General features: G+C 42.5%; 1 protein-coding gene across 2 annotated transcripts in view; it reads left to right on the top strand.

The window, feature by feature from the left end:
- Nucleotides 1-27,209, top strand: part of MERTK (MER proto-oncogene, tyrosine kinase) — a 114,931-nt gene that overhangs the window by 80,663 nt on the left and 7,059 nt on the right. For both annotated transcript variants that reach the window (XM_068564869.1, XM_068564868.1), the window contains exons 9-18: nt 1,426-1,579; nt 5,173-5,326; nt 8,355-8,440; nt 10,176-10,271; nt 10,993-11,073; nt 15,718-15,810; nt 17,356-17,474; nt 23,447-23,556; nt 25,321-25,480; nt 26,156-26,292. In XM_068564869.1, coding sequence (XP_068420970.1) covers nt 1,426-1,579; nt 5,173-5,326; nt 8,355-8,440; nt 10,176-10,271; nt 10,993-11,073; nt 15,718-15,810; nt 17,356-17,474; nt 23,447-23,556; nt 25,321-25,480; nt 26,156-26,292 — 1,190 coding nt within the window. The remainder of the gene's footprint in view (nt 1-1,425; nt 1,580-5,172; nt 5,327-8,354; nt 8,441-10,175; nt 10,272-10,992; nt 11,074-15,717; nt 15,811-17,355; nt 17,475-23,446; nt 23,557-25,320; nt 25,481-26,155; nt 26,293-27,209) is intronic.

The raw sequence follows: 27,209 nt of genomic DNA, 5'->3' as shown, positions 1-27,209 counted from the left end.
CACTGTGCCACCAGGGAAGCCCAAGCTGTTAGGTTTTAAACTGTGGGGTATATGCACCATTTCTCAGCTGCCAGTCAAGGTTCCATGACTGTGAGGGCTTTGACAATGAAGTTACTCTACTTGATGATTATCTGTCCTCCCCAAATTATATAGAGAATGACCAACTAACACATAATCAATACTGGGTTAGGCATACAGAAAATGCCTTTTGATATATCAAAAAAAAAAAAAGACTAATTTGTCTACCTAATTAACAAAAAATCTATGGCAAATCTTTTAGGCACTGAGTCCAATGGGGTTAAAAAACCAAAAAAAAAAAAAAAAAATTAAGACCATAGTTTTCCCTTTCATCCCTTGTCTGGGGACGTTTCTAGGTCCTGATGGTCACTGCCTGTTTAGATTATAAACAGTCTCCAGGTAGCTGACCCAGGTGTCCCCATTGGTCATGAGTGATGGGACTGCCCTCTCCATAAGGGCCGAGCTGGTTCCACCCAGCACCATTGGGAGAAGTGACCAGCATGAGTGACCAGGGAAGGAAGTTACCACCCAGACCAGGCCCCTGCTATCCATTGCTGATCCATGCTCTCTGTGCTCCATGTGTGATATCTCTCTGTGAAAACAAATCTCCATAATTCAGAATTAAAGACACGTTCCTATTGCTACATTTCAGCCTTCACCAACCCTATGGTTCCTATTTGAAAAGCCAATCCCAGACGCAACATTAGTTTCCTGCACCAGAGAACACCATGATAGTCAAGGTTTGGAAACAAAGGGGAAAGTATTTTTTTCCCCTGGTTATTTTTTTAAAAATCTCCCCCATCCACCATGTTTTAATGGGTCAAGTTGCGCAGCAATGCCTTTGAAACAAAATAAGTAAAGCCAGATTTTTGAAAATGGAGCACGTTGTGTGTTTGTCACTGGAAGAAAAAGTGTCAGTGCCCTTCTAAATGTAGACTGTAGTCACAACTCTGAGAATTGCAAGGAACACGAGCCCGCTTGTGCTGGTTCAAGGAAGCTGGCAGGTGGTCAATGTCAAGGTTCAGTGCAGCTCCTGGGCAGTGTTCTCTGGGGGTTCTGAGGGCGGGAGTGTCGAGGAGACAGTCTTGCTCTTGCCTTCGGGTGCCATCTGCCACATGTTCCCTTTCTTCCAGAGGTTTCTTCACTGACCCCTCTTAAGTACCATGTTCGCACGACCCTAGTAGGCCCAGATCCCCAGGACCTGAGGATGCTGCCAGCCTGTCCTGCATCACTGCCCGCCTATTGGCTCCCTTGGCTGTGGCCTGAGCGAGGAAGGGACGCTGTGGGAACACAGCCGCTGCCCCTGGGATGTGGGTGGGGCAGCTTCCTTGGGAAGAACTTCCCTCGGGCGACGAGGCCCCTGGTGCCTCAGTATTTCCTTTCCTTTCCTTTCCTCTCTGTCCCCAGAAAGAGCTCTCGGAAGACGTCGGCCAGAACGACAGTCTTGCTCAGCTTTCTGTCCAAGTCCACAACGCCTCGTGCACCGTGAGGATTGCAGCCATCACCAAAGGGGGAGTCGGGCCCTTCAGTGACCCGGTGAAAATATTTGTCCCTGCACACGGTGAGAGCTGGTGCCCGATTGACTGACGGAACATCAGTCCGGGCAACACACAGGTGGCCGGAGAGTAGCCTGTGGCATGGACGGCTTGTTTAAGAATGAAACATAAAGACCAAAAGGAAATTTCGCAGTGATGAGGGTAGTTGATAGTCGATCACAGAGCTGTCGATACCCTTGTGTCTTCCCGCTACTGTTACTATCCAGGGTAATAACTTCCTAGGAAGATTCATCCTTTCAGAACCCAGAATTTGACTGGACTTAATGAATTTAGGTGTTTTGTTTTTGTTTTTAACTTTTATTAGAGTATAATTGATTTACAATGTTGTGTTAGCTTCAGGTGTACAGCAAGGTCAGTCAGTTATACATGTACATATATCCACTCTTCTTTAGACTCTTTTCCCACATAGGTCATTACAGAGTATTGAGTAGAGTTCCCTGTGCTATATGATAGGTCCTTATTAGTTAGCTATTTTATATATAGTATTGAATTTAGTTTAAATGTATCCAAACTACATGACTGAATTTTGGATAGGCAGTGTGGCTAATCCTCAGCTCTCTATAATTGGCACTGTTGGTTTATTTGCTAGTGTTTGCTTTAAACGGTGCAGCTTGCTCTGTTAGCAGTCATTCAAACCTTAGGTAACATGCTTTGTGATTGATTGGTACAGAACAAGAAGCTTTTCCTATAGAAGCCATCTTTACACGGCGCTGGGCTCGCTCAGCTAAATGCCCATCCCTGCGTGCTGGCTTCTGCTTGTCGTTGGAGTGGCCTTAAGCAAGGTGACGCCGTGGTGCCCCAAGTGGCCCAAATGCTGTGTTTGCTTCTGTAGACCAGGGCAGCCGCCTTTGTTCTGACTCTCACCTGCCCTAGGTTGTTTGGTAATGAACTGCTACCATAAACTCTACGCAGACATCTATATGGGTATGATTTGTGCATTTACAAGTTCTTGCCAAATATATAACCTTTGTAGCCGTAGCAGACAGGACTTGGGAACAGACGGTTGAGTCCCCGTATGTCTGTCTCAGTGACCCTCAAATATGTTCTCCCTTTTAGTGCCAAATTGGATCCATATTACAGCTCCTACAGCCCATAAGCCCAGTCCCAAGGGAACATTAGTAACTGGTGTTGGGGACACAAGGCGTGCCTACCTGGCAGAAATTCAGGGACAATGAGATTCTGATTCTAGAGGCACAGGTTAAAAATCAGAGTTTAACACAGACATAGAAAACAAACTTATGGTTACCAAAGGGGAAAGGGGGTGGGGGAGGGATAAATTAGGAGTTTGGGATTAGCAAATATAAACTAGTACATATAAAATAGATAAACAATTAGGTCCTACTGTGTAGCACAGGGAACTATATTCAATATATTATAACAAACCATAATGGAAAAGAATATGAAAAAGAATACATATATTATATATATATACACACACACACACACACATACACACACATACATATAACTGAATCACTTTGCTGTACACCAGAAACTAACACAGCATTGTAAATCAACTATACTTCTTTTTTTTTTTTTTTTTCCCCGCACCTTGTGGCATGTGGGATCTAGGATCTTAGTTCCCTGACCAGGGATCGAACCCACGGCCTCTGCAGTGGAAGCACAGAGTCTTAACCACTGGACTGCCAGGGAAGTCCTATTCTTCAATTTTTTTAAAAAAATCAGAGTTTAAGATGACAGAGCTTTCATCTTCATTCATAATAAACTGTCCAAAACTGTACAAACCTTTGCTGTTCTGGCAGTCCTGGCTTTGCATGGTTCCCGTCTGCGTACATTTCAGTTACCACAGTTTAGTTACATCACACCTGTTCCCCAACAATATGGTTCAAATTTAAGGTGCCAGCATATATTAACTGTGAGTAATTGTATAAACTTCACCGCCAGCTCTTCAGTGCACAAATCACTCCATAAATAACAGGGGCATCTTGGTTGTGACCAGTTGGGTCACTTCTTTCAAAGTCTGTCTGTGGTTGATCACCGTGCTTTCCTTATTCAGTTCACATGCATCTAACAGGCATAGAGCTGTGTTACTTCCTTGTCTCGCAGGGGCGAACCCACATGACATTTCACAAAAGCAGATAATTGAAAGACGGAGCTGGTGAACAAAGATGAAAATGTAGAGAAGAAAGAAAAAGTGATAGTGTTGGAAGTGGAATTTGAATTGAATGTGTGTGGAATTCCGAAAGAGCTAGTTGACTGTGGGCATGTTGATGCTGGTGCCATTTGGTCCATGAGATGTGCAGCCAGGGAACTCGGTGAAGGTGGACTTACCCACGTGAGTGAACTGGTTGTGCTGAAAAGGAGAAAGATGTCCCAGAGGAAGTTACACTGGCCACAGTCTTCACATGTGTGTCAGGGGCCCTGAAGCTGGTGTACTGGATTGAGAATATGCAGATTATGGCCCACTGAATGAGCAGCACACACCACCCACATGGGGTGGGCAGATAGTTCCCTCGGCATCTGAGCTGCCACTTTGGGGAAGTGAAAACCCTGGGGTCATTTTGATTGTGCAGTTTCAATACACCCACACAAAGGAAGCAGAGTCACAAGATCTATTACAGATCCCAGACGCGGGTGTGGGGTGAGGAGGTGGGAGAGCCAGGGCAAGGGTGGTCCTTCCTCCCACGTCGGAGCAGGCGGAAGAGAGAGGGTAGAAAACGCCTGTACTTAACTTTTCAGGGGCTCAACTCTAAATGGTTATTTTTAAAGGTGCCCCCGGAAAAGCTAAGCGGGAACTTGCAGCAGGACTCCTAAGCTCAGATCCTTATCGAAATGCCCAGACTCTGAATTGTCATACTGGGCTGTAAGCAGGGTTGCCATACTGTACAGTGCCTCAGCAGGGACTTCCCTGGCGGTCCAGTGGTTAAGAATCCGCCTTCCAATGCAGGGGACGCGGGTTCGATCCCTGGTTGGGGAACTAAGATCCCACATGCCGAGGGGAAAGTGAGCCTGCGCGCCACAGCTAGAGAGCCCGCGCACTGCAACTACTAAGGCCGCACACTCTGGACCGCGCACGCCACAACTAGAGAGAAGCCTGCACGCCGCAACAAAGAGCCTGTGCGCCACAACAAAAGATCCCACGTGCCACAACTAAGACCTGACACAGCCAAATAAGTAAATAAATATTTTTTTAAAATAAAATAAAAGAAAATGCCTCAGCAGCAACTCAAAATCTCTGCCTTCTCATCACAACATTAAAGGAACTCACAGAGGTATTTTACAACGCTGAAAGCGCAAAGGATAAAACATTGGAAGCGGATCCAAACTTGGAAAGGAGTATGACATTTGTCAGGGCATGGAAAATACATTCTGTCTATATCCTAAGCTATGTGGCTAGAAGCTGGCAAGGAGTGTTCAAACTACTCTTGATACTTTTTTTTACAAAGAAATAAAGCATTTTGATTCTCAATATTTCTAGTGTTTTAAATTAGAGCGTACCAGTTAAATATTAGTTTTACTATTTTTTCAATTGCTTATACATTTATAACTGACATGAAGAGAGTTCCCCAATACTGTAAATCAACTATCCCAAATCCCAAAGAGATGTTTTGAATTGATTCTATTGGTATTTTACCAGGTTGGGTAGATTTTGCCCCCTCGTCAACCCCAGCACCTGGCAACAAAGATCCTGTGCTCATCATCCTTGGCTGCTTTTGTGGATTTGTTTTGATTGGGTTGACTTTATATATATCTCTGGCCATCAGGAAAAGATTCCAGGAGACAAAGTTTGGGTAAGTTTCTCAGTTTAAAATGTTTTGCTCAATGGTATCGATGAAGTTGCTATGCCAAGCGTTAATGCCTCTTCTGCTGGCCCAGCTCCAGTACCCAGCTGGGTCCCTGTATTATGCACACCCCGGGGGAGGCAGCTTCCTTACTTAGGCCAGTGCCACAAAGGCAGGCAATAGTGAAAGCTTTTTACTTCTTCCAAAGTCTCTTCTTGCTTTCCTCTTTTCTTGTTTTCCTTTAAGAGGAAACTTAATATTTTTTAGGACATTACATGTTGTGAAAATATTTTGATTCTGGTTTTAAAATACATTAAAGTCAAAGTGCTAGAATGACATCCCATCCACAATAGCACGAGAACTATAATGTTCCTAAGAAGAAACCCAATATATGTACAAGAGCTTTGTGGAAAAACTTATTAAACTTTACTGACAGTGCAGAAGACAACTCAAATAAATGGAAAGATGTGTACCATGTTCATAGATGGGAAGGCTCAGTTTTGTCAAGAGATCATTTTTCCCCAAGTTAACCGTAAATTCAATATAATCACCATCTAAATTGCTGCAGGATTGTTGATAAAAGCTGATTTGAAATTTTACCTGAGGGACTTCCCTGGCAGTCCGGTGGTTGAGACTTCGCCTTCCAATGCAGGGGATGTGGGTTTAATGCAGGGGGTGCAGGTTTGATCCCTGGTCAGGGAGCTAGGACCCCATATGCCTCGTGGCCAAAAAGCCAAAACATAAAACAGAAGCAATGTTGTAACAAATTCAATAAAGACTTTTAAAAAGGTCCACCTCAAAAAAATATCTTTAAAAAAAAAAAAAAGAAAGAAAGAAAGAAAATTTACCTTGAAGAGTAAATAAGCAGAGACAGTCAAGACAGTTTGGAAAAGCACAAAAGTTTGGGTGGAGAGGGCTAATCCTACTAGGTATAAAAACATGTTAAATGATCAGAACAGTGAGGTATTGGTGAGAACTCAGTGTATGGACATCACAGGCTGCCCATATGTGTGTGGGAATAGAATATACAATGAAGACTGCATTTCAAAACTGTGGAGAAAGGAAGGAATGTTCAAAAAACAGAACCTGTTCTAGGGGTTGGATGGAGAGAGATGAACAAGACAAACATGGGGCTGCCCACATGTAGCTTATAGTCTAGCAGTTAAGAAATGCGGAAGAAAATGCTCCACGTGAAAACATTCTTATCAGCTAGTCCTCCACTAACTCATAGTTCCACAGAACCCAAAAGCTTACCACCAAAATAGATCTTAGATATTATCTGATTCAACCCTAGCTGTAATAATTTGGAGAAGTTTAAGGTTGAATGTTTTAAAACTTACCAAAAAGTGGGGCTGCAAAGTGCAGCAGATATATTAATAAGATTCCAGTACTGTTTCAAATATTTAGAAATAAAATTATCTCCAAGAACCATTAAGCTGAGCAGAAGCTGAAAACAAGTGAAAAGTTGATCACAGGTTATTTTATACATTATTTTATACTGAAGTCAGTTTCCTTGGGTCTTCACTGCAGCACCCCATCCATTTGTTCATTTTGTACAAGCACCTTTCATTTGTTCATTTTTTAATGAAAATACCTTTATTTTCTACTTATAAAAGTAGCTTTCTTATAGTTTTTTAAAAAATCAAATTATATAGAACAGTTGAAAGTAGAAAGTGAAACCCACCTGTAACTCCAGGGTTTATACCTGGTCTCAGTTGCTATTTTGGCATAAATCCTTCCAGATTCTTTACTTTGCATACAAATATATTATTTTTTAAATGTGTTCTCTCTTTTAAAATTATATATGCAAGATAACGTGAGGTTAAGTCTATAATTTAGACTCATGAATTCATAGTACTTTCCACCAATTAGTCTAACACAGTGACTAAATGGATTTTTTAAAATAGGTTTTATTTTTTAGAAAAGTTTTAAATTTACAGAAAAAATTGAGAGGGTAGTACAGAGATTTTCCATATACATCACATCCAGGGTCCCCTGTTATTAACATTTTATGTTAGGACAGTATATTTGCTACAATCAGTCAAACAATATCAATACATTATCATTAACGAAGTCCATACTTTATTCAGATTTCCTTTGTTTTTGCCTGATATCCCTTTTCTTTCCCAGAGACCTATCCAGGACACGCCATTACATTTTGTTGTCATGTCTCCTTAGGCTCCTCTTGGCCATGGCAGTTTCCCAGCCTTTCCTTGTTTTTGTTGAACTTGATAGTTTTCGGGAGTACTGGTCAGGTATTTTGTAGGATGCCCTCTCTTGGGATTTGTGTGATGTTCTGCTCATGATTAGACTGGGGTTACAGGTTACTGAGTGGAAGACTACAGAGGTAGAGCGCCATCTTCATCCCATTACATCAAGGATACACGCTGTCAACACGATTTATCACTGTTGATGTTGATCCTAATCACGTGGCTGAGGTGGTGTCTGCCTTGTTTCTCTACCATAGTTATTTTTTCCTCCCTTTTTATACTGGACTCTTAGGAAGCAAGTCAGTATATGCAGCTCACACTTAACAGGGTAAGGAGTTAACGCTACCGCCATCTCTTAAAGACAGAGTATCTATATAAAATATTTGGAATTCTTCTGCACAGGAGACTTCTCCCTTTCCCCCAATTTATTTATTTATTTATACACATATACACACACACACACACACACATGCATGTGTGTGTGTGTGTGTGTGTATATTATCAGTCTGGACTCATGGATATTCGTTTTATACTTTGGGTTATAATCCAATACGACTTTATCGTGTTGCTCAAATTGTTACAGCTTTGGCCGTTGGGAGCTTATCAGTTGTTCTCAGCTCTTGATGGTTCCTAGACAGGGTTGTTTGATATTGCCAGGTAAGCCTAAAATGGATCTAAGGAAAGAAGCCTATTTCTCCCAGTGAGAAAGGTTTTTGTACTAGAAGAGCCCTTTTAACAGGCAGCAGCTTAGTAGCGTCTTGTGGAACCAGCCCCAGCCTGGGTGGCCTTCTGCTTCTTGTGTGAGATGTCTGTCCTCATTCACCCAGGAGCGCCTTCACAGAGGAGGATTCAGAATTGGTTGTCAGTTACATAGCAAAGAAGTCCTTCTGTCGGCGAGCCCTTGAACTCACCTGTAAGTTGACTCTCATTTCTCTTTTTTGGCAAAAGTTAAAATAGTTGAGAGCAAAGAAAACCACAAATTAATTGATAGATTTCTAACAAAAGCCAAAGGAGTCAAAGAATGTCTGTCTTTAATGTGCAAAATGTCTCTGGAAACCAACAAGTAGAGAGTCAGACATGGCCCTGGGCTTCCCTACTGGCCGGTTTCCTGGAAGTCTGGAGCTGGACCCACGGTGAAGTGACCTGGTTTAAGGACTCCTGATGCCATGAAACATGGAGGGAAGAAGGAACTCTCAGGGTGAGAGGAGAAGATGTGGGCAGAGGGATTTAAAGGAAACAGCAAAGCAACTGTCAAAATCTTGAGCTCATTTCCTGTTTTTTCCTGGCAACCAAGTCAGGGAACAATTTGCTAGCATACTTTGTGACAGTTATGGTTTGAGCTTTGCTGAATCAGAGTGGGAACTCTTTTAGTTGCAAAGAATGGGAATAGACAGATAGCTGTGTTCTTGAATAATTTCAGAAACAGTGTTGGAAGTGTGTGAATATTATCAAATTCAAGCTTCTGGATGTTTGCAAAAAACAAAACAAATAACAACAAATAAATATAAGGATGATGGAAGGCAGGTTACTATGAAACAAAAACTCATTTGATGTAGGATGTTATTACTTCTCTAATCTAGAAGTTTTGCCTGTTAGATGTCTATTCTTGCATTTTAAAAAATCTGTCATTTAGACCAATTTCTTTCCTTGATTGAAGCACTATTTGGGGAAAATTTTTCCACTCAGAGCTAATGTGTCCTTTCTAATTACCACATTTTTTTTTCTTTCAAAGTCATTCCCTAACTATGGCACAAACTGAATCATTTGCCAAATGGCTATTGAATTGGTCTCCCTCTCCTGGTTAACACCTTTTATTGATAACACTGATTGTCTGTGCTGCATATCTACACCTCATAGAAAATCTTAATCTTCAGTCCCCCACCAAGTATTCAATTTAGCACTTTCTATGTCATTATAATGAGGTTCTATATACCATATGTAAAACAAACTGTACCTTGTTCTCTACATGTTTCCTGTGGATTCTGTGTCACCTTCCCTGGCATGGGAGGGCAGGCGAGGTGTCCTTATGACTTTTTTGTATCCCACAGTTAGGGGTATACTAGTAAATGCTCCACTAGAAAGAATATTGACTTGGGACTGCCCTGGTGGTCCAGTGGTTAAGACTCCGAGCTCCCAATGCAGGGGGCCCGGGTTTGATCCCCGGTCAGGGAACTAGATCCCACGTGACGCAACGAAGATCCCTCACGTGGCAACTAAGATCCCGCGTACTGCAACTAAGACCCAGCGTGGCCAAATAAATTTATAAATAAATATTTAAAAATTAAAGAAAAAAGAAAAGAATATTGACTTACCTTCCTCACTCCTTTGAGTCAAGGGCAAAGCTCCCCTGCATGAATCTGATTGCCAGCTGCTGCTACCACCCAATGGGAAGAGAAATATGGTTCTGATTTTTATAATCCTTCAGGATTAATTTTGCCCTGAAAGATTCATTTTACTCAGTTTAATCATTAAGTAGGATTAAGTGTGATATTTTACTACTGGCATTTTGGGGGGAGAGCTGTGGATATAAAATGAGAAAAATGTTTAACTTTTTTATAGGACTTTATACTTTATATACAATTTTAATTATATTCATATGAAAGGAAGCATACTGACAGGTCATGTATGTTCTGTGACTCCTTTTATAGTACATAGCTTGGGAGTCAGTGAGGAACTGCAAAATAAACTAGAGGATGTCGTGATTGACAGGAACCTTCTAATTCTTGGAAAAATTCTGGGTGAAGGTAAGCAGTTTAATTCTTTTAAAATATGAGTAAGAAGGTAAGCAGTTCACAGTCATTTTAAAAAATATATATTTATTAAATAAAATACCATTTTTGTGACTTTAAGTTATAATACAAATAGTTCTATCTTATAGCTTTTAAAATGAAAAAGTAAATAGTGATTTTTGAAACTCAGATTTGGCCTATGAAAAGGGCCTCTGCAGAGCCTAACAAACACAGTAGGCTCTTGAAAAATATTAATTTCCTTTCTTCATTAAAATGCATGCAATTCATTGGTCGGCTTCCTATATACTTTCAATTTATTCCTCTAGTTCTTAAGTTTACTATTCTTGTCACCTTCCTAATTAACTAGGAACAGAGGTGAAACTACATATTTGTCAAAATGGTCTTAGGATAAATGATAATGGTATTAAGAGTTTGTACTTGATGCATGTCAGTAACAATTTCCATGTTGTCTTGTAAGTTTCTTGAATCAGTTACGATGCTTAATAAAGTGATGAGCTGAGCTAAGTCTGAGCCAGCCAAGCTTGTGACAAGCAGGAGGCTAGGGCATGGCCTGTGCCCTGGGTTTACCAGTGTGGGTGACCTGGCCAGCTCTGCCCGGCTGCTGTGTTGGGGTCACAATGGAGCCACGTGAAAACAGCAGCTACGGTGCTATTGCATTTCTGTGGGCAAGAGAGATTTTGCACAAGGTCAATATAGATGTTGTTTTACTTCACAGGAGAGTTTGGGTCTGTCATGGAAGGAAATCTTAATCAGCAGGATGGGACCTCTCAGAAGGTGGCCGTGAAAACCATGAAGTGTGAGTTAACCCTGATGAAACCCATTCTTCTAGGCGTGGGCAGCTGCTTCAGTATCCAGTGCTTCATCAGGCCAGTGATGAATGATGGAGTTCCTGTGTCGTGGTCTCGGTCACCAATGGGTCAGAAGGCCATCCAGAGCACTGTTAAGGTCACAGATGGAAAGTTACTGTAATGAGCTCTTCATATCTGCATCATATATTCTTTTTTTTTTTTTAATGTTTGGTTTTATTTATTTATGTATTTATTTATTATTGAAGTATAGTTGGTTTACAGCGTTTCAGATGTACAGCAAAGTGATTCAGAATATTATATATTCTTTACACTTGTCAGGGAGGGGGAAATTTCCCCCTCCACCCCTTTTAAGTTCTTGTGGCTGGCCTAATAAAATTGACACAAGACAGATTAACAGGAGAAAAAAAAAAAAAAAGCTTTAATTCACATGCAGGAAATGTCATAGAAATGGGACCTACGAAGTGGCCAAAGAGGCAGCTTTTATACGTTTTAGACAAAGAAACAGTAAATTTGTGAGGAATTGACAGGACAAAGAAACTAAGATCCCGCGTACTGGGTTTTAGGTGCTCAATAAGTGAAGAATCAAAGCAAAGCTCAAAGTTTGGGCTTGGGGTAGTCAATTTAAAGAACTAACAAGGGAGAGGGTGTGGAGAAAAGGGAACCCTCTCTCACTGTTGGTGGGAATGTAAGTTGATACAGCCACTATGGAGAACAGTATGGAGGTTCCTTAAAAAACTGAAAATAGAACTACCATATGACCCAGCAATCCCACTACTGGGCATATACCCTGAGAAGACCATAATTCAAAAAGAGTCATGTACCACGTGTTCATTGCAGCTCTGTTTACAATAGCCAGGACATGGAAGCAACCTAAGTGTCCATCGACAGGTGAATGGATAAAGAAGATGTGGCACATATATACAATGGAATATTACTCAGCCATAAAAAGAAACGAAATTGAGTTATTTGTAGTGAGAAGGATGGACCTAGAGTCTGTCATATAGAGTGAAGTAAGTCAGAAAGAGAAAAACAAATACCATATGCTAACACATATATATGGAATCTAAAAAAAAAAAAAATGGTTCTGAAGAACCTAGGGGCAGGAATAAAGACGCAGATGTAGAGAATGGACTTGAGGACACGGGGAGGGGGAAGTGTAAGCTGGGACGAAGTGAGAGAGTGGCATGGACATATATACACTACCAAATGTAAAATAGATAGCTAGTGGGAAGCAGCCACATAGCACAGGGAGATCAGCTCAGTGCTTTGTGACCACCTAGAGGGGTGGGATAGGGAGGGTGGGAGGGAGCCGCAAGAGGGAGGAGATACGGGGATATATGTATACGTATAGCTAATTCACTTTGTTATAAAGCAGAAACTAACACACCATTGTAAAGCAGTTATACTCCAATAAAGATGTTAAAAAAGAAAGAAAGAAAACTAACAAGGTTTGTTTATACAAGCTTCTTCAGCCAGAATTCCCTATCTCTGGCGATAAGGGTGTCCTTCATCTTTCACATGAGAGAGTTATTTCCTGCTTTCAGGAAGACAGAAAGGAGTGTCAGAGTGTCCCTCTTGCACTGGCCGTTTCCTAAGTAACTGTAATTCAAAATAATCAATATGCCATTGTGACATATTTTGGGGTGGCCCACCCTGAGCCCCAGCACACTCAAGGCAATAACATTTGTTATTTTTTACTCTCTCCCTCCCCCTCTCTTATCATTTAGTAGAGATAATGATTCCAAAGTAAAGCATGAATTTCCAAGGCAGGACTGAGCTGGTAGCAGCATCTGACCCCAGGGATTGGTCTGGCTTAGCTTGGTGGGTTCACTTCCTCACTTGAGGGTGGTTGTGTGGTCTGCAGGAAGCTGTGGACTGCCTGGAAGGTAAGATTCCCAGAGAGAGGAGAAATATTCTTTGGTTAAAGGCATATCAAGAGCTATGATCATAAACTGCAGTCTCCAAGGGAGCTGGGAAGAGTGCTTACATCTGGGTCAGGAAGGGCCTGATAAGTCATCACACAGAATCTGTTTTCATCCCACAAGTAGTAAAGCGCTATTAAGAGTCTTAAGCAAATGAGGACAAGAGCATATTATTACATTCTAGAAAGTTCACTTTGGTTGCAGCATGGAGGAGAACGAATTACAGTGTTGACAAAAATAGTGGCAGATGCCAGTTAGAGCCCTTCAGAGTCTGTGCCCATGTCCATCTAGACAAGGAAACTAAGGCTCAGAAAGGTGGTGACTTGTCCAAATCAAATAGCTAGAAAGGAGGAGGGTTGGGCCGGAGTTTCCCTCACCATAGATTGACCAGACTGCAATGGCGGAACATGATAACGGGTCCCCCCCCATGCCCTTCTCCAGGAAGCATCTCCAGGGCCTGGAGACACATGATTGTCTAAGTTTGGTTCTTCAGGTGTCCAGCTGGGCACCCATGAAATTGACCATGATCGTAGACCATTCACCTGCAGTTGTCTTCACAATTCTTACAGAGGAAAATTCTTCGGTGCTGTGTTTGTTAATGCTCTTAATATTGCTTCCTCATTTATCCCTTGTATATATTCAATATTATTTTTGATCAAGGGGTAAAGTAAAATTGGTTTCTTCCTAAAATTTAAATCCACTGTTTATTGGGCATTAAGGCATCAGTTAGATTATAAGCATGTACTGAGACTTTTTAACCAGAATTGGAGGCTGAAGTTTTAATTTAAATATAAAAAGTAACCATAATAACCAATAAGTCAGATGGGCTGGTGCTTTTTGCTTTTTCAAGCTTTTTATATACATAATAATGGCCAATACTTATGTAATTCTTACTGTGTGCCAAAGGGCACTGCAGTTATTCCCACATTTCATCAGTACAGCAGGAGCAGGAAGTCAGTACAACTAGGAAGTAGGTGTGGGTAATCTCCTCCATAGACTGAGAAAACCCGAAGTTAGAGTACTTACTGGAGCTGAACCCGGTGTGGAGCTGAGTCTGGGTATCAAGCCACAGTCAGCATCCTTCCTGCCTCTCTCGTTTTTCTGTTAACCTCTCAGTGTGTCCCTGGGAAGGCTCCTTCCATCAGTTATCCCAATTCACCGAGTAGAAAGTTTAGGGGCCCTAGTAAAAGGAGCTGGGCCTGGAACCTGTTTCCTCTCTGGCCTTGGCTCTGCTATCCTTTCACTTAGTTAGAATAACTTGTATGTGAATTGCATCCATGCTAACTATCAAAGATTAAAAGCCCAGTCTCTGGCCTCTGAATCCCAGGGTCATCTACATTTGCCTGGAGGGGTTAGACCCTGGGGAAGGGGTTTGCCCACTTCACCTGGTTGTTTGGGGCAAAGTTGGCAGACATTTTGCAGGTCTATAGAATTTTTTTTCTTAAATTTGCTTTGATAGGAAGATTAATATATCTTAAGCCCATAGGAGGTACAGACCCTGTACTACATGCTCTTACGTGTAATTTCAATCAACATTTCCCCCCTGTTAAAGCAGATTCCCTAAGGCATGCTTGGCTTTGTGTTTGACTTTAACTGTGGTAAAATACACATAACATAAAATATACCATCCTAACCATTTATAAGTGTACAGTTCAGGGACATTCAGTACATTCACACTGTTGTGCAACCATCACCACCATCCATCTCCAGAACTTGTTCGCCTTGCAAAACCGTAACTCCATACCCATTAAACAACAAACCTCCATCCCCCGTGCCCCCTCCTGCTTCCGGCAGCCACCATTCTACTTTGTGTCTCTGTGAATTTGACTTCTCTAAATACCTCATAAAAGTGGAATCATACGGGATTTGTCCTCATGTGACTGGCTTATTTCACTTACCATAATATAGAATTTTAAATTTCTCTTAAATTGGCTTAATTCCAAAAACTTGGTATGAAAGTGCATCTAGTTCACAAGGCGTGATTGGGCAACCAGACTTGCAAGAAACGTGGTGAGAGAGAGAGAAGCGTGTGTTCTTTCTTTTTTGAAGGCAAAAATCATTGCAACAGATCAGTTGGATTTGATTTTAGTTTTTTTAAACTAATATGCTTTCATTTTTAGAGCAGTTTTAGGTTTATAGAAAAATTGGGCAGGGACTTCCCTGGCAGTCCAGTAATTAAGACTCGGGGCTTCCACTGCAGGGGGCATGGGTTTGACCCCTGGCCAGGGAACTAAGATCCCGTATGCCTTGCAGCTCAGCTGAAAAAAAAAAAAAAAAAAATTGGGCAGAAAGTAGAGGGTTCCCATATGCCCCCTCCCCTCACACAGTCTCCCCTATTAACATCTTGCATGGGTGTGGTACATTTTTTATATGATGAACCCGTAGTGAACCCGTAGTGATACATTATTAACTGAAACTCATAGGTTACATTAGGGTTCACCTTGTGTTGTATGTTCTGTGGGTTTTGACAGATGCATAATGCCCTGTGTCCACCATTCCAGGGTCATACAGAAGTTTCACCTTCCTAAAATCCCCATATGCCATCTATTCATCCCTCCCCCCACCAGTCTCTGACAACCACTCATCTGTTTACTGTTGCTGTCATTTTGCCTTTTCCTGATTTTACTTTTAAAGAACAAAATTGCTATTGCCCCCTCCCCTTCTCTGAGTAAATAACTCGTGCCTAACATTTTCTGTCTTTTCTTTTAGTGGACAACTTTTCGCAGCGAGAGATTGAAGAGTTTCTCAGTGAGGCTGCGTGCATGAAAGACTTCAACCACCCAAACGTCCTCCGACTCCTAGGTGCTCAGAGAAACATAGCACCACTGGGTGGCCGGAGGGGCTCGGTTGATCCACTCTGGGCCACAGGAAGAATCTCTGGGGCAGATAAATTTTACACTTTGTATAACTCCGAAGCAATTTATAACATCGGGTTTTTCGGGAATTCCCTGGCGGTCCAGCGGTTAGGACTCGGTGCTTCCACTGCAGGCGGCCCGAGTTCGATCCCTGGTCAGGGAACTAAGATCCTGCAAGCCGCACAGTGTGGCAAAAAATAAAATAAAATAAAAATAAGGGAGTTTTCACCCAAAAGACTTCTTATGGTTATAGTTTCTGAGGCTGGTCATAAAAATAGGCCTGCATTTTCCTGGACATCAGTGGGCTCAGGAATGTTTAGTGGCCACAGAGTTCTAGGTGATTGTGGATTAAAACAGCCCCCGGTTACCCCAGTTACAAGACATGAAAGCTGGTTATGCTATAATTTGTATTGATTTAGTTTATCCGTGAATCAAAAGCTAGTGGAGTAAAGCTGTAAAAGTAGACAAATTCCATAGGATCATCTTTGAGAAACAATTTATTGACATATTTCAAGTACTGATTTCTTGGGATCTCCACTGACAATTTCATGGGACTTGATTTAAGTGATTTGAGTCAGTGATTTAATAGGCAGAATTTGGTTTTGTGGCACTGTTTGCTAAAAAATACAAAATGGAGAGCCCATATCAAGTGGTTGCTGTGTGATACTGTTCCAGGAGGGAAGAGTGACCTAAAAATAATTGAATATTCTGCTGACTTTGTTTTGTTTTTTTTTTTCTTCTGCTGTCCTGTGACTTGATAAATGCTAAATTCTTTGGGGAACTTTCAAAGTTTTATTATGATGGACACTGCAGAGAGATGGGAAGACTAATGTTTGGAGACAATGTTATGATGTCAAAGAAACTACTGTTGGTCATTTGTGACTATTGACTTCAGCAGACTCTGAGAACAATGGCGCTTTGTAATTGTACCAGCATGTGCAAGAGCTTTGTAAGCTTGATCTCAGGTGACAGACAGGCTCTGATTCTAGCATCCATGACAAATGATGTTTCCCTCCCCCCACCCCCGTGTATGTGTTAACATTTAGAGATGTGAATTTCACCTGTTGGCCCTCAGAATTCTTCCAATAGTTTTAAGCGTTTGGTTGCAGGGGACTTCTTCATACGATTAAGTATTTAACCATCACATGAAACTAGTTAGCCCTTGAATTCTGCTGCAGTCGCTACCCCTCACTTAGACTCAGTATAACAAAAACGCCACGGGTTTATAGATGGCTGTACTTGGTTAATTTTTGAGAGCTTTCACGCAAAGATTGGCACTAGTCTGAAAGAAAAAAATACCAAGAAGTGGACCCAGTGTGTGTTCCATATTCTAGAATACAGCGTGTGTGTTGTGAGGGTTTTGTTTTCTTTTGTTTTTTTAACCGCTAACTTGAGAGCACATGTTTTCAGTTTGGCCAGTGCTTCTGCAGTGCTTTTTCTGGTCACTGGTAACAAGGGCTCTTTGTAACTTACTCTCTGTTTTTAATTCCAGGTGTGTGTATAGAAATTAGCCCTCAAGGCATCCCCAGGCCCATGGTGATTTTACCCTTCATGAAATACGGGGATCTGCACACCTATTTACTCTATTCCCGATTGGAGACAGGACCAAAGGTAATTAATCACCCAGTTGCACGGCCTCTGAACAGTGCTTGGGGCTCCCGTGACAGGGCCTGGACAACACCAGCGTCTAACCTAGAAAATGAAGGCGGGAAGGAGGGGACACTGGCCTCTGTTCAGTGCCCACTGTGCACCCTGGGGGTTGAAATGTGGTCCTCATAGCCGGCCTGCCCCTAGATTTCATTATCCCTGTTGTATGTGAGGGAGAAGCCGGCTGGGAGTGGAGCAGAGTGGGCCCCTCTTGCTGTCAGAGTGGTCTCTTTCCTTGAAAGTCTCCTCTCTTTAGATTGTTCCCTCTGAAATTACTGAGTGCCGGAGCCATCTCCGTTTCCGGGGAGAAGTTGCACTGAGTTGTTTTTCAGAGACCCTGAGGGGAATTAGCTCCATCCGTGTTTCTCTTTATCCTGAGCCCCTGTGTCCTCAGAATCAGACAGTGCGTGGGGAATTGGTGGGCCAGCCTGCCTGCCTTCCACGGTGCCCCTGAGAGGAGCGCTGACCCCACAGGGCAGACCCTGCCCTGAAGCCCCACAGCGCAGAGACGCCCAATGGAAACGAGCTCTTAGACTGAAACACCTCGTCCACCGGTCACAGGTGGTGGAAGGAGTTGTGATGAGATAGTAGTAATAAGATGGTGCCTGGGGAGCTTCATGGGGAAGGTCCTCATCCCAAGAGACAGGTGAACCTGTAGGAACAGCCATTTATTTATAATATGGCGAGGCAGTTGGAAAAAAACATAAAACTTGAGACCCAATTTAGGGGGAACATCTTCTGGAGCCTTCTTCCCTGTGTCTTGCTGCCCCTGTTGGTGGTTTATGCCTGTGTGTTACGAACAGGCCAGGAGATCTTTGCTTTCCTTTTTCTTGTACTTGTTCTGTTCTTTCCAGGGACGGCGTAAGGGACCTAAACGGGAAAGTGAGCCCCTTCCTTTTTTTAGCTACCCCCATGGTCCTGTGCTCACACCTATTTTGTTCGTGGCTTCTTTAAGTCTTTCACCAGCACAAATACTAACCAGAGACAGGAAATTGTAGCCACATCACAGAGCTATTACAAAGTCACTGGGGCTCCTCCAAAGAGGTGAAGGGCCTAATCCAAAGTAGGGGACTCAGCATGGCCGAGTGCTTTCCTTCTCTTCCCCGTCCCCCAAGAAACAGACAGTAACATTATAAGAAGCCTGGAGAAGAAGAAAAAATTGCCCATAATTCCCAACATTGGCACCCTCGGGCATTCACATCGCAACCGTTTATTCCACATCTGTGTGTTTCACAGGCAGGGGCTCAGCATGTACACATCTGCCTGTAGGCCAACAACAGGGGCTAACGTTTCTCAAACGTTTGGCAGAGGCCGGCCCGTGTTTCGCGTATATCAATGGCACAGCCACCATAATAAGTAGTTACTAATAGAATCTCAGGTGAGGAAACTGAGGCACAGATCAGCAGTGGTGGAGGCAGAACTGGCTGCAGACCCCATGCCTTTAGTTCTTCTCCGCCCCATCCCATGGGTGCCCCTGCCCGACAGGGCAGCCTCCAGACAGATGTCTGTGAATGGCTGCATAGCATAGTTTTGAATGGATTTTGCTTCATGTTGATGAGTGATTTTGCCTACATTTAATTTCCTGGTATATTGTATGATTTTTCTAATAATTTGCAGGGGGGATTTCATATTTCACCAGAGCAACTTCTGTAGTAAAAAAAAATTAAAACACACAGGTTTGTTTGATGACCAACAATCATCCATCTTGTGAAGCTTAACTCTCCTCCCTTTTTTGGAGCCCTGTGCAAGTGTAGTGAGCCTCAGATTGGATGTCTTTCTTGAATCTTTGTAGAAGAGAAATAGGCCATTTATATCCTTTATAAAAATATTTTTAAATTATCATACAGAAAAAAATGACTTTTTTCCCTTTTTGGTTTATAGTTATATAAATTTTAATGCATGTATAGATTCATATACTACCATTACAATCAGGATACAGAACAGTTCCGTCACCCAAAACTCCTCCTCCTGCTACCCGTTTATAGTTACACCTTGCCCACATGGCTAACCCCTGGTAACCACTGATCTGTTCTCCATCACTATAGTTTTGTCTTTTAGAGAATGCCATATAAATGGAATTATATAGTTTGTAATTCTTTGAGACTGGCTTCCTTCACTCAGCATTATGCCTTTGGGAGCCATCCAAGTTGCATGTATCAGTAGTTCATTGCTTTTTTTTATTGCTGTGTAGGCTTCTATTGTATGGCTGTATCACAGTTTGCTTTTTCCATTTGCCCATTGAAGGACCTATGACAGTTTTGAGTTGCTGTAAAAATTCACATACAGGTTTTTGAGTGAACATAACTTTTCATTTCTCTAGGCTAAATACCCACGAATGGGATGCTAGGTCATATGGAAAATGTATGTTTGTCTTTATAGTAAATTGCTAAACTACTTTCCAGAATGGCTGTACCATTTTACATTTCCACCAGGAATGTATGAGAAATTCAGTTGCTCTGCATTCTTGTTAGCACTTGGTATTATCTGTAGTGTGTTGTTTTGTTTTGTTTTTAGCTGCTCTGATAGGTGTATAGTGATAGCTTATCATGAAATTTATTTGCATTTCCCTGATGATTAATGATGTTGAGCATCTTGTGTTTATTTACCATCTTTATATCCTCTTTGGTGAGTGTCTGTTAAAGTCTTTTGTTTATTTTTTAATTGGGTTGTTGGTTTTCTTGTTGAGTTTTGAGAGTTCTTTAGCTACAGTTCCTCTGTTGGATATGTGATTTGCAAAGACTTTTCTCCCAGTTTGTAGCTTGTCTTTGTATTCTCTTAACATGAGCAAAAAAATTTAAATTTTGATGAAGTATAGTTCATCAGTTTTTTCTTTTAATGGATCATACTTTCAGTGTCATTTCTAAGAACTCTTTGCCTAACTCCAGATAAAAAAGATTTTCTTCTGTGTTTTCTTCTAAAAATTCGTGGGTTTACATGTTAACGTTTAAGTCTGTGACCCATTTTGAATTAATTTTTGTATAAGGTGTGAAATTTAGTTTGTTGCTTTTTTTGCATATAGATGACCAGCATCATTTGTGAAAAGACTATCCTTAATCCACTAATTGCTTTTGCACCTTTGTGAAAAATCAGTTGTACACGTGTGGGTCTATTTCTGAGTTCTCTGTTCTGTTCCGTTAAGCTATGTGCCATCCTTCGCCCCATCACACCATTGAGATTACTGTAGCTTTATTGTCTTAAAATCGGGTAATGTGATTCCTCCAAATTTATCCTACTTTTTCAGAATTGTTTTTGCTATTCTAGTTTTGTTGCCCTTCTGTATAAATTATAGAATCAGTTTGTGTCTGCCAAAAGTACTGCTGTCATCTTATGTTCTTTTGAACAAAATAACAAGGAAACAAGTACACAGCGTTTTACTGACTAATGAATAGTTTCGATTTGCAAAAATATAAAGTATATCTCCAATGATGGAAACTCCCAGGTTTTATAAAAATTTAAAAGGAATGTATTTTCATATTTTGACACTTTGTAGCCACATGTAAAGCTGAAAGTCACAAAATGCATCATAGACAAACTAGAAAATCAGGCTTTTATTCAAATCTCTGCTGCCTTATCGGTCAGTTCCTTGGCAATAAATACCTTCTGGCCCTGCTAGAGTGGCCCAAGACTAGGTCTCAGTCATATAAATGTGCTTCTTCAGCAGGACCTGGGTGCCATTCTGTCCTCTGTGTGAATAGCACGCCTGCTCTTCCAATCCATGAACACTGGATACCTTTCCATTTATTTAGAAACTAATTTAATTCTTTCCTTTTGTAGTTCTCAGAGTGTAAGTTTTGCACTTCTTCTGTTAAATTTATCCCTAAGTATTTTGTTGTTGATTCTTTTGTAGATGTTGTTTTCTTAATTTCATTTTCAGACAGTTCATTGTTAGTGTGTAGAAATGCAGTTGAGTTTTGTATGTCAATCTAGTATCCTGCAACCTTATTGACCTCATTTATTAGTTTTACCACACAATGATCTTTTAAATGACCTTTGGTTACAGTCTGCAAGATTAACATAGTTCTGCTTGGAAAAAAATAACACAAATGAATAGCACCTGATATTCCTTATACTTTCATGAATGTCAGCAGATTTGATATTTCTTAGCACCCAAATCCTTTCCTGGAAATTAGCATCCAGAAAATCAAATGCCCCAGATATATAGAACAGAGGCGTAAGGCTTTCATGCCTGATTTACTTACATTTTTTTTAACAACTCCATTATGTAAGGGTAAAGGATAAAGCATTTTTGTTAAATATACAGTCTTTGATTGACACGTGTCTTAGTTGAGAAATATAAATCATTAAAAATTCAGTGTCGGGACTTCCCTGGTGGTCCAGTGGTTAAGACTGCATGCTCCCAACTCAGGGGGACTGGGTTCGATCCTTGGTCAGGGAACTAGATCCCGCATGCCTCAGCTGAGAGCCTGCATGCCACAGCTAAGACCCAGCACAGCCCAATTAAAACAAAAAAAAATTCAGTGTCTTCATGAGGACCACTTTAGAAGACTCATGTGCCATATAGAATAAACCATAAATCCAATGCCTTGGGGAAGAATATATCATGGGTGGACCCATTTATGATTTCTAGGGACTTTGTGAACCCTTTTCTTTAGGGCTCTGACTGCACTAAAACATTGAATTACTACACAGAAGTCTTCATTAGTCATCATCCTCATAATCAGTCCCAACACGGCAGGTTTTCTAACACGCAGTCTGGTTTGATTTTTACAACATAGAAAAAAAAACATTAGGCTGTTAAAACTTACAGGAAGGCCCTAGAGAAACAAAAATGAAAATTCCCGAATACTTACTTGTGGTACTTTGGTCCCATGATAAGGGGTAAAGACCATCCTACTTTCTGTCCAGAAGAAAAAAAGTCTCTTTTGAAACATTTCAAAATAAAATGATACCAGATGTGGGTGCATAATTGGGAACAGCTCCTTCTCCATGGGCTTTTTGCTGTCAAAACATTAGATCCTCCCCCACTGAAACCAGACCCCCCTTCTTTTCCCTTCTTTGTCCCACTGCCACTCAGAAGGACACAAGGATCGCATTTGAGCTCATAACTTGTGAAAAGAATGTTATTAACTGGCCACACACACACAAAAAAATTGTTGGTGGTATCTTTGGAATTGCATTACATTTATAAATTAATTTTTTAAAATACCTTTAAACACAAGGAGAAGAAAACGTGATACTTGCCAAGAAGTTTTAGGGTTTGTTGGTTTTTGTTTGTTTTTCATTCCTTTTTGAAACCTTATTTGTGACATTAGTGATATGGAAATTTCCTTGTTTCATGGCCACACTTCTAAGTCATAAAGCCATCATTTCACCCCCTCAAATGGAAGTAACTTGGTTTCCTTTTAAAAAGTAATCCTGGACTTCCCTGGTGGCGCAGTGGTTAGGAATCTGCCTACCCACGCAGGGGACACAGGTTCGGGCCCTGGTCCAGGAAGATCCCACATGCCGCGGAGCAACTAAGCCCGTGCGCCACAACTACTGAGCCTGTGCTCTGGACCCTGTGAGCCACAACTACCGAGCCCATGTGCCACAACTACTGAGTCCATGCGCCACAACTACTGAAGCCTGCGTGCCTAGAGCCTGTGCTCCACAACAAGAGAAGCCACCGCAATAAGAAGCCCACGCACCGCAACAAAGAGTAGCCCCTGCTCGCTGCAACTAGAGAAAGCCTGGGCGCAGCAACCAAGACCCAACGCAGCCATAAATAAATAAATAAATAAATAAAGTTATTTTTTAAAAAATAATAATAGTCTCTCAGGAATTCCCTGGTGGTCCAGTGGTTAGGACTCTGCGCTTTCACTGCCAGGGCCCTGGTTCAATCCCTGGTCGGGGAACTAAGATCCTGCAAGCCACACGGTGTGGCCAGAAAAATAATAATAATAATAATCTGTCTCCTTGTGTCTTCCACCCCCTAGCATATTCCTCTGCAGACACTATTGAAGTTCATGGTGGACATTGCCCAGGGAATGGAGTATCTGAGCAACAGGAACTTTCTTCATCGAGATTTAGCTGCTCGAAACTGCATGTAAGAGTCCTGGCCCATCCTGGAGTGGGTTGGACCTCATGGTGGTAGATATTTGTGGGCATGTGGGGTGGCCTGTTGATGTTAAAGTATGGAGGAGGACTAAGCTTGGGAGGCGACAGTGTGGCAGGCTCCGGAGATGGGGTTTCTACCGCCCTGACACATGACTGGGTGTTTGCTTGAGGATTTTCACTACCTCTGCCTCTAAGAGTCTGGCTGGCCTCCAAAACTCCCCTGTGACTTCTTTTTTTTAAAATTTTTATTGGAGTATAGTTGATTTACAATGTTGTGTTAGTTTCAGGTGTACAGCAAAGTGATCAGTTATACATATACACATATCCACTCCTTTCTAGATTCTTTTCCCATATAGACCATTACAGAGTAATGAGTAGAGTTCCCTGTGCTATATAGTAGGTCCTTATTAGTTATCTATTTTCTGTATAGTAGTGTGTTTATGTGTGACTACTTTTTTATTTTCACACTCTCACTCAGCTAGGAGTATTAGGTGTGAACTTTGGGATCCTCCCCAACTGCCATCAGCTTATTTGGATCCAGAGTTACATATAAGTCAGCTCATCATGAAGACAGTAGTGAAAATCATAATGGTTTCGTCCCTGAGTTTCCATGATGCTGCCTTGTGAAGTAGTTTGGTCCTGACTACACCAGAGCTTTCCTTTTGCAGCAGAGAGACGAGGGCTTATACAAGAACTTCGAACTTCCCCTTCCCCATCTCTTCAGTCTGCTTCAACAGCCATTATCTGCTGTAAATCTTCAAAAACAATAACTATTTCTTGATTTGAAATTTACTATTGCAAGAAGAGAGAGTGTTCCTTAAATGTATTGCTGTCGTTCGTTTTTCTTCGTTGGAGATGTGACAGTGGAGCCTGTCCCCTCCCTCCTCTTAACCAACCCTGCCCCCCGGCCCTCTATCACTTTCACCTCATTTTTGAAAACCCAGAAGGGTCTTGGTTTTGTTTTTCATTTAAATAACTTGTCTACCATGGAAGGAGAATCATGAAAACCATTTTTTCCCCTTAACATTTCCTTCATGTTTTTCCCACGAGGTAGGGTGACCAGCTGTCCGGTTTGTCCAGAACTGAGGGATATCCCAGGATGTAGGACTTTTAGTTTTAAATGTCAGTGTCAGGCAAACAGGGACAAGGTAGTCGCCCTACCTCCAGACCACTCATTCCTCCTCCTCCTCTCCTTCTTGTCTAAGATCAATTTTAACTGCTTGGGCTGTAAATGCAATTGTATTCCTTTAACTTTCCAGTTAATTCCTCAGGTACCACCTGGCACCGTCTTAGCAGGAAGTCCGGTGTCCCCCGCTTACAGCACGTGCTTCCCCACCTCCCCCAAGCTGTCTGAGTGGCTTACTTAATCTATAGAGCCAGTGCTGCTTCCAGACGTCAGGCAGGAAGGCTACTGGGCTCTAGATGAGTCCACCAGGGGGCCCTGGCTTGGAGCTGCTACTCTTTCTACTCCCGTGCACCTCTGTTCCTGCAGGTGGCTCCATCCTCTGTGCCCAGGTGCCCTGGTTGGTCCAGATTGCCACACAGACCAGAAGGGTAGAAAGTTATAACTCATCCGGTTCCCCCTCACTTGCTCTGCCATTGGTCCCAAAGCAGGACCCTCACAGGCTGTGGGGTCTCTCTCTTTTGGTTACTCATTGTGAATGTTTTCAGCTGCGTCGGGTGCAGACCTGTGATTTAAGGCTTTGCCTCTGAGGTCGCTGAGGACACGAACTCACTCTGTCTCTCTCTGTAGGTTGCGAGATGACATGACTGTCTGCGTCGCAGACTTTGGCCTCTCTAAGAAGATTTACAGTGGCGACTACTACCGCCAGGGCCGCATCGCTAAGATGCCTGTGAAATGGATCGCCATAGAGAGTCTCGCGGACCGAGTGTACACCAGTAAAAGTGACGTGGTACGTACGTACAGAGTTTTGATTCGGGGCCCCGCATTGCAAAGATGAAGGCATGCCGAAAGAGATGACTTAAGCTGGTGCTGCAGGACATCTTACTCTCTGATCAACTGAGGATTGGGGCATGCTCACACTTCTCTTTATTTATCGCTAGATGCTTTAATTCAGGCAGAACATTAGATTCTGGTGAAGTAGCCTGACCTTCAGAGGATGGCAAAAGCCCTTAATTTATTTCCACTTTCCTCTGCTACAGTACAGTGACTCATTGCCTGCAACTAAGATATTTCATATTCACAGTAAATTAAATGAATTCATCCCATGGCTGTTTGGAACTAAGATGCTGTATAAAAGGTGCTGTGTATTGATACCCTTAACCAGAGATCGGGAAAAGAAAACACTTGCCGACAACAGTAGGAACAGAACGTTAAACAGAGCACTGATGTGACACAGGGCTAGATCTGCCTTTGTCTCATTTCCCAAACAGCTTTAGTAAAAATGGGGAACTGTGACGTTCTGGCCCCACGTTGTTGCCGTTTTGGGAGAGCAGCGTATCTCAAACATAATTGTCAGCTTTGTGCACGACTGCCGGGGCTCTAAGGAAATGACCTTTCCCAATGAAAAAGTCCATTCAGCCTTTCTGGAAAGACTTGCATCCTGACGTTGTCGCTTTGTCCTCAGTGGGCATTTGGCGTGACCATGTGGGAAATAGCCACACGAGGAATGACCCCCTATCCCGGCGTCCAGAACCACGAAATATATGACTATCTTCTCCACGGCCACAGGCTGAAACAGCCAGAGGACTGCTTGGATGAACTGTGAGTCAGCTGCTCTCCATCTCGGGGCGCCCTGCAAAGACCTGGGGACACACAGCCATAGTGGGTGGGGACACTCAGCCGGGCGGGTGTGGGCAGAAGATGACACACGCAGATGGCCGGGCCAGAAGCCTCTCCTGGTGTGGGAAGTGGTGTGTGCACGTCTCCAGTGAGCCCGCACGTGTTCTGAAGTTCTGTAAGCCCCTCTAGGAAATACTCGGCCCTCTGTATGGGTGGATGCAGAACCCACAGATACGGGGGGCCAACTGACTGTAAGGGACTTGAGCATCTGCAGATTTTGGTATCCGCTGGGGCTTTTGAAAACAATCTGTCATGGATACCGAGGGATGACTATATATCCTGTAGGTAAATAGGTCTGCTTTACAATGCATGAGGTACTTGGATGATTCTCTGCCCTCTTTTGCTGCAGTCATGCTTCTCTTTTCATTCAGCATCTTAAACAAACCAATCAACAGGAATATCTTGAATCAGGAAATTTAGAAATCTAAGCCAGTGACTTTGCTTTCAGGCTGGTCATCAGAATTGCTTAGGGGATATTCTAAGAACGTGATTCCTCAGCCCTGTGCCTGGAGATTGTGATTCTCTTGGTACAGAGCAGGCCCAGAAATGTATGTTTTAAAACTATCCCAGGGATGGACTTCCCTGGTGGTGCAGTGGTTAAGAATCCGCCTGCCAACACAGGGGACACGGGTTCGAGCCCTGGTCCGGGAAGATCCCACATGCTGTGGAGCAACTAAGCCCGTGCACCACAACTACTGAGCCTGCGCTCTAGAGCTCGCGAGCCACAACTACTGAGGCCGCGTGCCACAGCTACTGAAGCCCGCGTGCCTAGAGCCTGTGCTCCACAGCAAGAGAAGCCACCACAATGAGAAGCCCGCACACCACAACAAAGACCCAAC

Source organism: Eschrichtius robustus, chromosome 15 (genome assembly GCF_028021215.1).
Source record: "Eschrichtius robustus isolate mEscRob2 chromosome 15, mEscRob2.pri, whole genome shotgun sequence".
In the NCBI taxonomy this organism is placed as follows: domain Eukaryota; kingdom Metazoa; phylum Chordata; class Mammalia; order Artiodactyla; family Eschrichtiidae; genus Eschrichtius; species Eschrichtius robustus.
The sequence above is the reverse complement of the archived record's forward strand: the minus strand, read 5'-3'. Positions and strand labels throughout refer to the sequence as shown.